Source organism: Delphinapterus leucas, chromosome 1 (assembly GCF_059928025.1).
Source record: "Delphinapterus leucas isolate spDelLeu-1000000601 "Yukka" chromosome 1, BTC_Dleu_Yukka2, whole genome shotgun sequence".
Lineage (NCBI taxonomy): Eukaryota > Metazoa > Chordata > Mammalia > Artiodactyla > Monodontidae > Delphinapterus > Delphinapterus leucas.
In genome coordinates, this window is record NC_143129.1 from 33,636,261 (window position 1) to 33,648,984 (window position 12,724).

The 12,724-nt window shown below is 33.0% G+C and overlaps 1 protein-coding gene across 3 annotated transcripts in view; it reads left to right on the plus strand.

Annotated features, from left to right (window-relative positions):
- Window positions 1-12,724, plus strand: part of AKT3 (AKT serine/threonine kinase 3) — a 320,125-nt gene that overhangs the window by 220,902 nt on the left and 86,499 nt on the right. For all 3 annotated transcript variants that reach the window (XM_089919467.1, XM_089919426.1, XM_089919512.1), the window contains exons 9-10: window positions 304-432; window positions 12,422-12,636. In XM_089919467.1, the coding sequence (XP_089775593.1) occupies window positions 304-432; window positions 12,422-12,636 (344 nt within the window). The remainder of the gene's footprint in view (window positions 1-303; window positions 433-12,421; window positions 12,637-12,724) is intronic.

Sequence of the window (12,724 nt, forward strand, 5' to 3'; positions counted from 1 at the left end):
ACAGGAAAAAAGAGGATTGATGTTTGCTTTGGGAAGTTAATTAGGCTTTACTTCTCAGAACTTGTGCAATAACAGCTCTTACTCCTATGGGTTTAAAAATCAATTTATTATTGTGAAGTATTTGATAAAATGTTTCTTTTTACACATGAGTTAGGAAGCTACAGGGTTTGTCTTTGAAAAGTTCTATTAACTCTGTGTCCTCTTTCCAAAATATCTTATTCAACATTCAATTATTTTTCAAAACAGTATTTTCCTATTTTTGAAGACTATAGAACAAATTATGTTGTCTTTCTTACTACACAGTTGGAGAATTTGATGCTGGATAAAGATGGCCACATAAAAATTACAGATTTTGGACTTTGCAAAGAAGGGATCACAGATGCAGCCACCATGAAGACGTTCTGTGGTACACCAGAATATCTGGCACCAGAGGTAGGCTATGTTTCCATTCATAGAAAAAAATAACACTGATATAATGTTTTGCAAAGTAAACCATTTAAGCATTAAAAAAATAGCAGTGTCTACTACTTTGACCTGGATTTCAACATGAATCAAATCTGTTTTGCTCCCACTTGTTCAACATGGTATTCTAGGGCAAAAATATATATAAGTTAAACTTTATAAACTATATAAGTACAAGGATACTGGTAACTACAATAAAGTCCATTTTTATTTCTTGGCCATGTGTGTTTTATTTCTTGATTATGCCTATTTTATTTCATTTATTAAAATAGAATAATTGAATGACTACAGCAAGAATGTGAACAGTTTTATAAACCGTCTTGGATTTTCCTTAGAAACAAAGAAACAGTGATAATTTGTATTTGTAATAGTGAGGGTTTTCATACTTAATTATTGGGAAGTATTTCATTGGGAGAGTTAATGAAATGACAGTAGCTATATTTTGGAAATCATGCCAAACCAAAGCAAGCTTCAACTAGTGCCCTCCCCATGCTGAGGATTCCATACTAATTCATTAATTTGTTTATTCAAACAATTATATATTATTCATCTACTATATACTGGGTATTTTTCTGGGTGGTGTGTTTATACGAACAAGACACAAAGGACCCTGCTCTCAGGGAACTCACTTCTGGTGGAGGGAGACAGAATAAAAATATATATATAACAATGTCATATGATGAAGATGTGTCATGTCATGAAGGAAAAGAAGCTAGATAAAGGGAGGTTGTGGTGTGGTGGATGTGTTAGGTAGTGTTCTCATTATTATTACTACAAAACAGACCACTGCAAAACCTAACCATTTTATGTGATTGAAGGTTCTGAGTCAGGACAGCAGGAATGACTGCTCCATGGCACGTGGGGCACGGCAGGGGGTGACTCTGGCTGGAGGCTGGAATCTGGAAGCTCCCCTCTTTCTGTGTCTGACAGTTAATGCTGGCTCTCAACTGGTACCTTACAGGGCTCTCAAAAGCCTCAGCTTCTCCAAGTGGCCTGGTTTCCTCATACTGGTGGCTTTAGGGTAGCCAGACTATTTTGGCTGTGGGTTCTAAAAGTGAACATCCTAGGGAACAGTTTAGAAACTGCTTCCATTTTTTTAAAACCTAGCAAACCATGAAGAAATGTTTCATTCGTTTTTTGAAAGTTTCTCTTCATAGTATATTTTTAAAATTTTTGTTATCACATACCATAAATTCTACCTTTTAAAGTGCACAGTAGTGGTTTTTAGTATGTTCACATTTGTGCAATCATCACCACTGTCTAATTCCAGAATATTTTCATCACTACAACAAAGAAACCCCGTACACATTAGTTCCTCCCCTAAATCCCCTCATCCCAGACAACTACTAATCTACTTTCTGTCTCTATAGATGTGCTTGTTCTGGGCATTTCATATAAATGGAATCATACAATATGTGGCCTCTTGTGTCTGGCTTCTTTTACTTAGTATGTTTTCGAGATTCATCCATGCTTCAGCATGTTATTGATACTTCATTCCTTTTTATGGCCAAATAATATTCTATTGTATGAACATAAACACATTTTATTTATCCATTCAGCAGCTGATGGACATTTGGGTTGCTTCCAGGTTTTGGCTGGTAATGCTGCTATGAACATTTCTCTGTGAATCCCCTTTTATGGCTTTGTTTCAGGAACTGCACATCATTTCTGTCATATGCTTATTGGTTTAGAATTCCTAAGCCTACACATATTTAAGGGGTAGTAACATAGACCCCACCTCTACATTGTAAAAGAGCATGTGAGATGGGAGATACTGTTACAACTGTCTTTGGAAAATATAATCTTCTACAGATAGAATGTTCAGGGAAAGAGAGGTTTAATCAGAGACCTGAATGCTAAGAGGCAACTATTGTAAAAATAGACGGGAAGAGCTTTCCAAACACAGAGAGCAGCTAGTATAAAAACTGTGAGGCAGAACAAGTTCAGTTCTTCCCTCAAACTCCAACAAGGTTAGTGTGGCTAGAGCCAAATAAGGAGGCATTAATCTTTGATGGATGAAGATAACTATTTATTGAACATGTATTATGTGCCACATGCTATATATGTACATTGCATATTTGGAATAAACTTTTGTGATAGAAAACCTATTTTTTTAAAGGTGAGGGCACTGAGAATCAGAATTTTTCTAATGTAATCTGTACAGTAAGTCCCCTACATACGAATCTTCAAGTTGCGAACTTTCAAAGATGCGAACACGTGTTCCATCAATGTCAGGCGTGAGTGAGATTGCAGCTTGCCCTCGTCTCCTATTGCTGACGATCCTTCAGCTCTACCATCTCCCACCTCTTCTCCCTCCTCCAGTCAGTAACTCTTCTTGCCTGTTCACTCGATGCCAGCCCCTGTATGCCACCTGTTGTACTGTACTACCATATTTTCAAAATACTGTACTGTAAGATTAAAAATGTTTTCTTTATTTTTTGTGTTTGCTTGTTTTGTATGAATTATTTGTGTGAAAACTATTGTAAACCTATTACAGTACAGTACTATGTAGCCAATTGTGTTAGTTGGGTACCTAAGCTAACTTTGTTGGACTTACAAACACACTCTCAGAATGGAACTTGTTCGTATGTAGGGGACTTACTGTGCACAGCTAGGAGGTGGTAGAGATAGAATCAGTATTCTAACTAGGTTTATGTTATAAAGCCTATTTTTACTTTTTTAACCACACACACCATGGCCCAAAAAGGTCACTATTTCAAGGCCACTTATAGATGTAAATAATTGTCATTTTTAAAATAGATGCTTTGTAAATGCTAACAGCAAAAGGTAATCAAAAGAATTAGGAAATAAGAATACATTCAGAATGATACTAGCATTCCTATACATATAGTAACTAATGCCAGTTTATTATTACAATAGTTCTTTTCAGTTAGAGATTAAATTTACATTTCAAGAATGTTGAGTTACTGTAAATAAATGCTAGTAATTTGAAATATTAGCAGTATTTTTCAGTCAATTTCCAAATATTATTTTATCAAGGGCTGCCAAAAATAATATTTTTTCTGCTATGAAATCTGGAGTTTAAAATTTTCCATTTTTGTAGCTGAATTAGGTAAAAGTTTAGAAATGTTGTTTCTTGTTTATTCAAATACAAGATTACATTTTCTAGAATAGGATTGTTTTTGTGAATGTCATGAAAAACAAAATCTTTGTTTCTCTGGAGTTCCAATTGCCCTTGCTATACATTTACCATGGCTGATGATATCCCATATTTAGAATAACAAAATTAGTTGTGTCACGATTAGGAGAAATTATTTCTGTAGAAGATAAATACATCTCATTTCAGAAGCAAATGATCTCCTAAGAAACAAAGATATTGTTTTATATGCAAATGTCATTAACTGAAGAACAAAACCAAGAATTTAATGCAGGAAGCGTCCAATTGTTTCTAAATAGAAAGTTTACAATTCACAAGGAACTGTCAATTTCTTTTTAAAGACATGTAAGAACACCTTTCTGTATACCTTTTAAAAAAATGTTGCAGAAGTCTGGTCTTCAGAAGAAGTTTATATACCCCATGGCTGAGAGATGTTGATTCATAATTAAAATCTTGACACCTTGTTTTTACAGGGGAGAGTGAGCATTGTGGTTACTATCTGAGGATGACAAATCTTGAAACAATTAATTTCTCATGCAGTTATATTTTTATATTCTAAGTGTTTGTGTCCAACACTGCATTTTATTAAATCAGGGTAACTTTGTATTATACTCTTACTTTTAAAAACAAGAATTTAAGTCCTTTTTTCTGATCTCTGATATGGACCATTTCACTGAAGAGCACTCATTCATTCATTAAAGAAATATTTATTGAATATTTATTAGGTATCATGCATTCTGTTAGGTGCTGGGAATACAAAGATCGTAAAAAATGGTTTTTGTCCTCAAGTAGCTTGCTATATTTTCTAAGGTGATAGGATATGGAAAATAATCATTACTGTGCAAGAAAATAATTGCTTTACTAGAATTATTTACAGCGTGGTGAAAGGAAAAGGAAGGGTGGTGGGAGGGTCTGGTGACAGTAAAGAGGGAGCAGACTGAGAGGAGGCTGGACACATAGATTGGGATCAGAATGCAAAAGAGTTTAGATTTGATCTCATGAACAAGGAAAAATCACTTTTGAACTAAGAGCAGGGCAATAATGTGATCAGATATAGATGGTCAGAGTTAGAGAGGGATTGGCAAGAAACTAGCCTCTTCCCTTTACTTCAGATGGTATCTCTCACTTTCTTTGAACCTTGCAATTTCTAGTTCATACCATTATTAATGCCAGACTTTTCTTGATTAGTAGCTGTTTATCAGACTTGGAATATGTGCCTGAGCACTGCTTCTCTTTTGAAGGGCTCATTGTCAATATTTTCCCTTCTCCTCTTCTTATAGAAGACTTGTTTACCCATTATGGAGAGATCTTTCTGCAACCTATCATTCATCTAGCAGTGGCATCCTTTACCTTTTAAACTGTTTTTTGTTTTCTTTTGTTTTTTTTTCTGTTTGTTTGGTTATTTTTTGGCTGCACTGCACGGCATGGGGGATGTTAGTTCCCTGACCAGGGATCGAACTCGTGCCCCCTGCAGTGGAAGCACAGAGTCCTAACCACTGGACCACCAGGGACGTCCCTAAACTTTTAATCTGGTAGGAATGCTTTGCTGTTTAAAGATGGTTGAAGGGTATTTAAAAGATACTTCAAAAAGACTGTTAGAAATCGGTTCAAAGCTGATATATTAACTGTACTATATCTCAGGCTCATAGCTGATTTTTAAATAAACTTTAGTTTTCTCTTGTGGCAAAGACCACCAGGAAAAGAAAAGTTTTATAGTATAAAAATGCCATTTGTTGAAAAAAGGGTATTTTTAAAGTATTTGTTCTCTTCTTTTGATGAAGAATTATAGACCTTTATTATTAAAGGGAAAAAATCGTGTCTTTTTTAAAAGAGGTTGCAGAGATATAGTCCTAGCAGGCATATAAACTATACATTTAGTGTGCTACATCTCTAAAAATGCATTAGTATATACAGTTTTAAAGTGTTTTTGCTCTTTCTTGTATTAGAAGGAAATAAATTTTACCTGCCATATATTATGGACTATAAGATATTTTGAGGGGATTTTGTTTTCATAATCTTTACTATATTTTCATGCCTAGAAATTATAAAGAAATTAGAAATCACATATAAAATCTTACTGTTAAATTTTATTATTTGACTTGGCTCTCATTGAATCCAAACCATCCTTTTATGCAGTGCTAATTATTTAGAGTCTCAGCTTTGCTCTTGAGTTAGCAGTACCTGATCAACTTTCCAACTGTAAAACAGTTTGAAAATCAAATGTAGCTTACATGCAAGACCCAACAAAATTAAAAGTGTTAAGTACGTTTTGGCAGTTCACTTTTATTATGCCCAGTCCTCAAATGTACCAGCAGATAATCATCTGAATGTTAGTTATTTTTCACATGCTTATGTGATCACACAAAAAGTACATGCTAAAAAGAAGCAGATGGTGACAGATGGGGAAGGTTGAATAAGGTGGTTTTGGAAACCTAGAGAAATGCACTTCTGTAATAGTGTAAAAATAAAAATTATTTGATAATCAAGTTAGAACTAACAAAAAGATTGCAAAAAATGACTTGATTGTTGGGAAATACATAGTATCTAGTTGTGGTTGCTGTTCAGGAAAAAAGTGTATATAATTTTATTTCATATGTGTAAAATACTGGTTTTCAGTGGCTGAAAATGGGTTTTTTGATGTATCCCTAGTTTTCAGAACCTCATTTTTGGAAAACATTTACTTGGTATCATTTTATTCACTTTTCTTTTGAAGCCTACTAGCCTTAATATCTTTTATAATATGTATTTTGACAATATCTGAAATAGGCAAGAATATTTTTATAACTATTTTTAAAATTTATTTATTTTATTTATTTATTTTTGGCTCCATTGGGTCTCCATTGCTGCGCATGGGCTTTCTCTAGCTGTGGTGAGCGGGGGCTATTCTTCGTTGTGGTGCACGGGCTTCTCATTGCAGTGACTTGTCTTGTTGCAGAGCATGGGCTCTAGGCATGAGGGCTTCAGTAGTTGTGGCACACGGGCTCTAGAGTGCAGGCTCAGTAGTTGTGGTGCATGGGTTTAGTTGCTCCGCGGCATGTGGGATCTTCCTGGACCAGGGCTTGAACCCATGTCCCTGAATTGGCAGGCGGATTCTTAACCACTGCGCCACCAGGGAAGTCCTTGATAACTATTTTGATACAAAGATTTGCTTAAAGTCATTGTGATTCTATATAGATAATAGCACAGATGGAAATTAAATTCTATGTAAATGAAAGGCCAAAAGGATACAATAACTTCTTCAGAATGGGTTGAGAGAATCATGTAAATTAAGGGTGAAGGTAGTTTGTAGTATGGAGGGTAGTGTACATGGGGGGAGTAGTTAGAACCAAACTCGATTTAAGAGTACTAAATGGAATTTTACTTATTTATTTTAAATACAACAAAGAATAAATGAAAAAGACAATTTTATGGGCTCTATCAATATTATCTTTAGGGGATCTTAAAATAAATGAATGAGGTCAAAGTTATATATGTTTGTATCTTTCATCTGTAGATAAAAATAGTAGCACACATAGTTGCATTTTGCATACCCTTGGACAAAATTCTACTGGTTCTAACAGATTATGAAACTAAATCTCAAATTCTAAGCTTTTTGTAAAAATTAAAAGTTATTTTAGTAGCTTTCCCCAAACTGTATACATTCCTAATATTTTATTTAATTGTTAATGATTCATGTAACAATTATCCTCTTGAGGTGTTTTTGAAAACCGTCATCTTCCTGATAGTTCTGAAAAGGTCTCATCACCAATATTAAGGGGAAAATTAAGTAAATGAGCACAGTGATTAGTTCAGACAGAAGTTGTCTGCTTTATAGTTAGAATTTATATTTAAGAAATTCTGTCATGAGTTGGCTGACTGTTCATACTGTTTCTGGATAATATTAAAAAACATTCCATTTTGCTATACACCTGAAACTAACACAACATTGTAAATCAACTATATTTCAATTTTTAAAAATTTCATAGTAAAAAAAGTCTCATATTGTCCCCAAATTGGATATTGTTTAAATATGAACAAAAATGATATTTTTAGTTCAATGTTAATGTCTCTCAACATTTATAAGTAGCAGCTTTTACTTCCCTAGAGTTCTGTCAGTTTTTATAGTAGCTATTTTTCACCTAAGTTCTTTTCAGTGTTATATAGTCTTTTGGTTTTAACAATCAGAATATTTGCATTCAGTACTTTGGAATGATCCTAATTTAAGCACAGAGTTTAATTTTAAATTCTCTGCAACATAAGAACATATACAAAACTAACCCTAACTGGGAACACTAGTGATTACCTATAGTGTTTTACAATGGCCATTTTTACTTTGGTTGCAAAGACCCAGTTTCTTAGAATCCCATATTGTTTGTTGCTTCAAGATAAAAAGGAAGTATAGAAATCTCTGGGAAGATATGCGTAAGTATGATTTAATCACCAATATTGTATCCATTTAGCTTTTCTCCTTATCAGGAATGTTGCCTGTTCTAGGCAGAGAATGCTTTTGAAAGTACGATGTTAGCTGCATGCAAGTACTTGTGTCTGCATGCTAGGAGGTAGCCATAAAGCTTACAGCATCTTAATTCAGAACAAATGGCACTTACAGTTTCAGTCTCTTTAGAATCATTAGAGTGGTTGAAAACTGGATATAAAGTATATATTTATGAAGAAAATACCAATAAACCATGGAATTCATAATTCTTATGAAATATATAATTCTACTGAAGCTGCAATACATTTTAGAATCTGAATTAGAAGATTTGTAGTTCATTTTTTTAGCAAATTCCTGTGATGTTAGGAATATTAAAGGATTTCTGTAAATTATAAAGTATATAAATGTGTGTTTATCTATAAAACACACATATAAGTTACCTGAAATATAAGGTTACCAGAAAAAAAATGTTTTTGAATTAGCGGTAAATTGGTTCATCCAAGTTCGCAGTTTAGTTTCACAACATAGGTGTACAGACAGTTTGTTTAGATGTTTAATTTTTTCCCCCATCTGTTCTGTCAGGATTATTGATTGAGCAGTAAGCCACTCCAGGGCATACATAGCCTCCTCATAACTGCTTGCCTTGAGTGCATTGTGTGGCCTGGCGAACAAGCTGAGGAAGGTGTTCCTTCAGCTTCCCAGTAAATCTTAATTGGTAAAAGAATATTGAAATGAGTGTGTTTTTTGAAAGTACCCAGTAGCCAAATATTTACATTGGGAACTTTAATTGATGGTATCATTTTAAAATATATAATTTATTATTTAATGTCATTCTTTGAAATTAGTAACCATTCAAGAGCTGTTCATGGTGATTTTTTAAACTCATCTGGGTTTTGATAAGTAGAAGTATCTACACTAAATGTTATCAAATATTAATCAAATATTGCCAGAACATTTAATAGTCATTGATAACCTGCTGTGACTTCCTTGAGTCTTAGATTTTATTATATCATAAAGTGAAGCAATCTCTGGCTTCTAGTGGAAACATTGAAACTAAGCTTTTTTTCCTAGAGCCTGTGCTCTGTTGGGGTGTTTATTGATATGACCTCTTGTCATTTTTTAACATTTACATTCTTTTAGTGTTCCAAATCCCCACTTGTTCTTTATCTCTGTTTGGGCATTTGTGTTAAATGTGCTTATAAAGTGAAGCTGTATCTAAGGTTACAGAGGACAGTAGGTGTAGAAGGAAATACTAAATGTCTGCATTCATATTTAAAGTTGATTTTAGTTTAAACATTAGTGACATTGATTTCATGGAAAAGAGACACTGTCTTTAGTTTAATTCTTCAGGATAAGTCTTTCAGTGGATTATTTCTTTAGGAGCAGGTTTTGACCTGCATTTATATCTAGATTATATGATAAATTGCATTTTAATGGAGTTGAAATGTAACTTACCATTGTTGTACCTCTACATTGCCATTTATCCTACTGGTTGGATCAACCCTCATGATAACCATGAAGTAGATTAGCCTTTTTGCTAGGGAAAAAAAATCGTCAGAGGTAACCAGAAGGAATTGCAACTCTTAGGTTAAGGAATGTAAATTTTATATATTACTAGGCTGTGGATTTTAATTTCACTCTGGAATTTCTACATTATTTCAAAGTATTGTATTTTGAAATAATTTAGATATAAGGAGAGAGAAAAGCCGTTGTATGAACAGTGGTAACATGTTTTTTATTATATAGCCACATGTAGAATATTATAATCACTTTTATATTTATTTCTTGTGTATTTCATCTTCCAGCTGTCTTGAGGTAGGAGTTGAACAAAAACCTTTCTTTTTAATTGATAGCAAAGTCTCTTAGATAAAGAGGCCTGGCTGAGTTGTTGGGGTATTTTCTCCTCAACATTGCCTAAGTTTTACATGTCAGTAAGATAATACATTACATCAGATTTGTTTAGTACAAAGTAATACAGCAAACAGCTCTAATTGTAGCATTATGTATGTATATTTCAATGAAAGCGCGTATGTTCAAAAGCAAAACCACATATCTTGAGAATCAGTGTTCGTTTTACAAAGCTAAATAAAATATATTTTATTTTATCAAGCAGATTTTTTTACAATGCAGTTTTATTTTTCAGTTGCTTATTTCTCTTCAAAAATAAAACCCTTTTTTAATGTACTCACTTTCCCTTCTGGCTGCAAACCAGGTATTTAAACAAAAATAAAGGATTGCCAGTTTTGCCAGCTGGGGATGAGAACCCGGCTGGTGAAATGTGGGTTCGGGAGGCAGTTAATCCAGCTTTTATGCTTTTTATGGTTTTATGAAAAAAGAGGTTAAAAGCTACATTTGGCTCTTTATTGTATGTACCACAGTTTTGTTGCTGTTGTAGGAATGCAGTAAAAGATTACTTAGATTTAAAAAATTTTGTTATTAGGTAAAATCTTGCATCTATTAGATAAAGGCCTACAAACAGTACATTCTACTAATTGGATGTGGGAGAGATTCAAAAGTCACTGGTATTTAAAAATTATATATACAGTATTTCCTTTAAGTACACAGGTAGAATTCCTTCTACTTCAAGTTGTTTCTTGTTTTCTATATGTTCTCACATTACTCATTTCAAACAAGTAGAAATTTTAAATATTTTTGGCTAAAGATAGAAACTAGAATTTATTATTTTCCCCAAAAACATCTTGCTTAGTTTGTTATTTACAAAAGGGTTTTGGAAAAATTTAGAAACTGGACTTATGTTTATATATTGCCAATGCAGTTTCTAGTTGTCTTTAGCCACAAAACAATGATACAATTGAATTAATACTAGGGATGTAATGTACAATATGATAAATATGGTTAACATGCTGTATGTTACATATGAAAGTTGTTAAGAGAGTAAACCCTGAGTTCTCATCACAAGGAAAAAAATTTTTTTCTAATTCTTTAATTCTGTTTCTGTATGAGATGATAGATGTTCATTAAAGTTATAGTAATCATTTCATGATGTATGTAAGTTAAATCATTATGCTGTACACCTTAAACTTACACAATGCTGTATATCAGTTATCAAGCTGTATGTCAATTATGTCTTGGTAAAACTGGAAGAAAACAATCTTTTCGTAGCATTTGAAAACACTACTAAATAGATCTTTAGGTAACATAGTTTTTTTCTTAAAATTAAATTCTCCACCTTTAAATACCCTGTCTACCAAAGTTCCTTTCATAGTATTTATAGTGACCATAGTGTAGCTGTCAAAAATATTATGTGCGTTTTACGAAATTATTAGTTAAATTTTAAATAAAAGTCACATAGGCGTAATCTTCAACAACATACTTACTTAGCTCAAACTAAGAAAGTTTAAAACATGAGTACTACTTTGTTCTGTATCAAATTCTCTCCAATGTCATCAATTATAAGATTTGTTTGATTGATTAATTTCATGTATATGGTTTTCTTGATCTGTTTATCCCAAAGCTAAGAGGATCAGATAAAGTAAGCTTTAAGATTATTCAAATATAGTATCTTAAAATAAAATATTGAAAGATCCAAATAGATAAAGAAAATTCCATTGGATGAGGAACATATGCAGTAGAAGGGTAAATCAAATTTTACCTTTCTGGGACAAATGGCACGTCATCATGTTTCAGTTTGAACAGGTTGCTCTAACATAGCCTAAATTATACTTGCATATTGTTTCTTACTAAATTTATTTTACATGTAATGTGTTTTGGGAAATAAATTTAAAGTCATATACCCTACAAATATTGAGTCCATAATTTTTATTGTTTGTGTTTAATAGAAATTGTTGTGAGGTACTTAAACTTTGGATACTAAAGTTTATTACAACCCAAACAGTAAATCTTTATATTCACCTGTTGCTTAAATATTTCCTGAAAGAGTTTAAACATGTAGGGGCCTCCAAAAGTTTTTATATTTATTTTCATGGTTGTCATGCCCTGGACTCTTCTCTAGTACATTGCATTTGTTTATTCCTATCTGTCACTGTTTGATTTGTAGTAGTTGGTTCTTCTCAGTACAAGAATGTGGTAGACACATTATGTTATCTATAATCAGCACAGTTTAGCTCTAAGTTGTTACTTAAAGTCCATGTTAGTGGAATCAGAATGAAAAATTAAGTAGGCCTAAATGAAAATATGCAAATAGTTTTCATTTGATCCTTAGGGCACTCATACATTCATTTACTTAGAATCTGTTGCAATACCTTTTTTGGTACCCAGTCATTTCTGGATATATATTGAACATTTCACATATATGGTGTGATTTATATCTTTTGTAGGATGCTTCATAATTTAAATGTCAAGATCTCAGAATAGCCTACCTAGGTTATGTAAAAATCTTATGTTTTATAAATAATACTTTAAAAGCTAACGTGTAAAAATTGATCTTTTACTGGTTTCACTTTTAGGTGTTAGAAGATAATGACTATGGCCGAGCCGTGGATTGGTGGGGCCTTGGGGTTGTCATGTATGAAATGATGTGCGGGAGGTTACCTTTCTACAACCAGGATCATGAGAAACTTTTTGAACTAATTCTAATGGAAGACATTAAATTTCCTCGAACACTCTCTTCAGATGCAAAATCATTGCTTTCAGGGCTCTTGATAAAGGATCCAAATAAACGGTAAGCCGCAAATAACACACAGTGAGTTAATGATGAATGTGGTTAGGAATTGTGATATGGAAATTAATTCAAATATAACTAACTCCAA